Source organism: Bidens hawaiensis, unplaced genomic scaffold, assembly GCF_021521415.1.
Source record: "Bidens hawaiensis isolate Kalapana, Puna unplaced genomic scaffold, B.hawaiensis_p1.1 tig00000190_1, whole genome shotgun sequence".
NCBI classification, from domain to species: Eukaryota; Viridiplantae; Streptophyta; class Magnoliopsida; order Asterales; family Asteraceae; genus Bidens; species Bidens hawaiensis.
The window spans coordinates 4,501,673-4,505,637 of NW_027491020.1; the positions used below are offsets into that span (position 1 = coordinate 4,501,673).

The 3,965-nt window shown below is 34.5% G+C and overlaps 1 protein-coding gene across 1 annotated transcript; it reads right to left on the bottom strand.

Annotated features, from left to right (window-relative positions):
- Positions 1-244: 244 nt before the first annotated feature.
- LOC143588437 (small ribosomal subunit protein uS3z-like) lies at positions 245-1,336 on the bottom strand. The gene is made up of 5 exons (XM_077069458.1): positions 1,278-1,336; positions 894-1,213; positions 741-795; positions 534-665; positions 245-452 (listed from the first exon to the last, which is right to left on the bottom strand). The coding sequence occupies exons 1-5, from the start codon at positions 1,305-1,307 to the stop codon at positions 252-254; spliced, it is 738 nt and encodes a 245-aa protein (XP_076925573.1). The 5' UTR covers positions 1,308-1,336; the 3' UTR covers positions 245-251.
- Positions 1,337-3,965: the final 2,629 nt, after the last annotated feature.

Here is a 3,965-nt window from a genome sequence, read left to right on the forward strand (position 1 = left end):
GAGTTGATCTATATCACCAAATAATTAATTTGATGACCACCAAGTTTAACTTGTTTTGATTCATATGACACATTGTAGTATTATACAATGACCTACATTATCTCATCACTCCTAAAGTACCATTAAACTAACAGTAAATAGTATGATTACAGCATCAGTACACATTAAAAAGCCCAAATGCAAATTCAAACAGAAAACACAACCAAAATTTATCATGCAAATTTTTAAATCTGGTGTTGCAGACTGAAGATTTAGACAGGAACCGACATGGGCAAAGGCTCGTCACCAAGCACAAGTGGTGGCCTGTATTCCTCAACCTCTTTGGGTGGGAGTGCAACCACATCATCCTTAGGCATATGGATTACAACATTATCTGGTAGCGGTGTTTTAGGCCCAAGCTTTCCGGTTGGGTCCCAGTCAAGCATGATCTTAACTTTGATACCAAGAACACCCTGTTTGTTTTACACCAATATCTGTTAATTCTATAAACATCTAAACGATAACATATAAAAACAATATATCGAATTCCCAACCTGTCTAAGAAGCACGTGTCTGACAGCAGAGTCAATGTACTCCTTGACTGGTTGACCAGACGATACCATGTATCCATCCTTGAATTTCATTGCTTTCGCACGCTGAGCCCTAAGCTTTCCGCTAACAATCACCTGAGTATAGTTGACAAATGTAACAATTGTTTGCCATATAGATAAAGTAACAAAAGGATAACCATACATTCATACCTCACACCCCTTAGCTCCATTCTCCATAACAAACCTTAGAACACCATAGCAAGCCCTGAAAACGAAAAAAAAAATATTAGTTAATGGTATCTTATCAAGCTCAATGTGCTGCTGCTTTATTATTAAAGTATTAGCAGTTGAGAGAAAAAGAACCTGCGAACAGCAAGACCTCCAAGCAGCTTGTAACGCAAGGACTCGGCCTGAGCAATGGCACATAAGCCTCTGTTGTTCACTCTTTCGGCATAAAGCTCAACACTGTTTTCTGGGAACTTAAACCTCTTCTGAACAAGTGAGGTCAGCTCCCTGATTCTTCTTCCCTTCTCACCAAGAACGTTCTGGGTACGGGTAGCCCTGATGATGATCTCTGTGCGCATGGGTGTAACCCTGACTTCAACACCCGAGTAGCCATCCTCCGCAAGTTCCCTGGTGAGGACCTCGTTCAGCTCGGCAAAGAACACGCCGTCAGCAACAAACTGAGGCCAAAACAATTATTAGTAAAAATGAAGAGATAACTTCAACTTGTGATATGATACTAACCTTTCGCTTTTTGCTCAATTGAGAGGCCATTTCGTTCGGCAGACTTTAAAAGACTGGTGCTGATTATCAATATCAAGATTCAACAGAGTCATTAAAATTGGATGGTAAATTCACTGAAGCAATTGAGAGTTGGGTGAAAAATAAAAACAAACAAACAAACAATTGTAATGTTATTTGAAAGTGAATGAGAGTTAAGAGATTTGTATATGATTTGTTAATTGGCATAATAAAATCCATGGAGAATGTAAATAGTTAGTAATGAGTATCCAAAAAAACATAACAGTAGTGCTTCATCATAATTAGTTACCAGCACAAATAATAATAATAATCTAACATAAGAGTGGTTATGAGATAAGATTATCACTACATTAAAGGCAAAAGAAATCGCACCTCGATGAAGTTGGAAGGTAGATTCGGCGATGATAGACACAACAGAACAACAAGACAAGACAAGAAATGAAGATGAAGGAAACGGGTAGGGTTTGGTTTGGTTTGGTTTGGTTTGGTTTGGTATTATTATTATTATTATTATTATTGTATATTCCTTCCATACACACGACACGGGCCATTATCATCTATCTGGACCATACACGGGCCGCTAGCCCATTATCATTATCATCTATGGTCTGTCTATTCTATCTGGTTGTTGAGAAAACCAGTATGTATGGGTTCTTTCTTTTAACAAGATACGGAGAAAAAAAGGCTTCATTTTATTTACCCTTATTCTTCCTAGTTATTATTATTACTAGCAGGTACCCGTGCGATGCGGCGGGATATATATACAAATCGCTAATAAAATAACACCATGTGAACGTAGGCTAAGGTGAAGCCGAATGTGCAAGTGAACGACTAATGATTACCGATATGGTTTCCCGTTATAAAAAATTTAAATGTGGTTATAACCAAATAACCCATATTAATTGATTAACCAATATTCATAATACTTGTTTTAGAAAGTTTCAAGTTCAAATTCATTATTTTGGGCTAGTTTTTAGCTCAAAGATTTCATGCCTAAAACCAAAACAAAATCAAAAGCATCATAAAAATGAAAAAATAAAATAAAAAATAAATCAAAAACTTAAAACCGAAACTGAACCAAACCTATTGTGAAAATCGAAACACAACTATTCAACTATTCATTGTACTTCAACTTAAGTAGATGTTTAAATTATTTTATCTATTACAACACGTGTTTCACACAACCAAAACAAACAAAGAGGGATAAAAAAAACAGTTATATTACACCTAACAAAATCAAAATAAATAGATGGAACATAGAGAGACAAAATATACCCAAACAAAGATATGCAAACAAGTCAACTCTTCCAAAAATCATCCAAATGATGCGGTAGACCAGATGTGTAGTAGATGATGTCAAACAGGCCATAATGAGTTAAGCCGGAAACCACTTCAAGTCTTCCAAACTCATCCAAATGATGCAGTAGATGATGTCAAACAAGTCAGAATGGGTTAAGCTGAAAACACTTATCTGTAGTGATGTTTTTTAAGAAAAAATAACTAAGTTAATTGTGATTAAAAAACGATAATTTTAGAATAATAATCTGAAGATGAGCTGAAGCAACAAACCCTTTTGTATATCTCAAATCATTGCTGCAAACATTTGAAAACAAACTGGGGTATTACTTATCTTTTGGGAATAAGCTCCTCTTGGTGGCGAGCACAGAATTCCGAAGAGCAAATCTGCATATGTTAGGAGAATTCATTAGCACAAAACTCAACCACTTATAGATCTTTAAAACATGTACATGTGTTCACGTTCCGATTTAAAACAGTGAAACCGTCCAAACCGGTCATTGGTTGGTTTTCACGATCAACTTTTTTGTTACTTCAGTCGGTTTCAGAACTATAATCTATAGCAAAAAGTTTAGTTTACATTATATACTAATAACCGATCGTATGAAACTTGAGCATACCGTGAAACTTAAATACATGTGAAAAATGATTAGATTATATAAAGTTTAATTACTTATTTATATTAGCTTACTATATAAATTCACTTCGGCTTGGTTTGTTTTTTATCACATGCAAGACCCAAAACGAACCGTAAGTTCAGTATAAAATCAAACCAAACTAAACAATTTAATAGCTTTAGAGAATGATGAAAACCAAAGAAAGTTACTGATACAAACTTCATATGTGAGATGTTAACACCTCTTAATAAAAAAAATCAAACTTTAATTTTCATTTTTGAGTAAAAATAGCATCTGCAATTCGGTTGCCTGAAACAAAGTAGTTCCTTGAATTTAACTATAAGAAAAGGGGTCAAAATGAGTATGTAAAGCATAGGCCTTTAAACGGACAAAACTTTCAGCCGATAACCAACTGAATTTCATAAACAAACCAAGAAACATACATATCATTATTCGGTTAAATCAATTAACCAAAAGAGTTCGAACAAACCAATTTCAAAATAATGTATACTCGAAAACCGAATCGTGAACTCAGATACGAACCATTTCAAAATAATGTTTTTGTATGTTGGTTCATATATGTTCATTTAACTTTGTTCATTTATTTTCGTTTATGTTCTTGAATTGCTCGTTTAGATTTTAAACAAATGAACATGAACAAAGACGAACATGTTCATATTTTAAATGAACGAACTTGAACGTAAATACTTGTTCAATTAAGAGTTCGATCAAGAACCACGGGTTGAATGGTGAATTC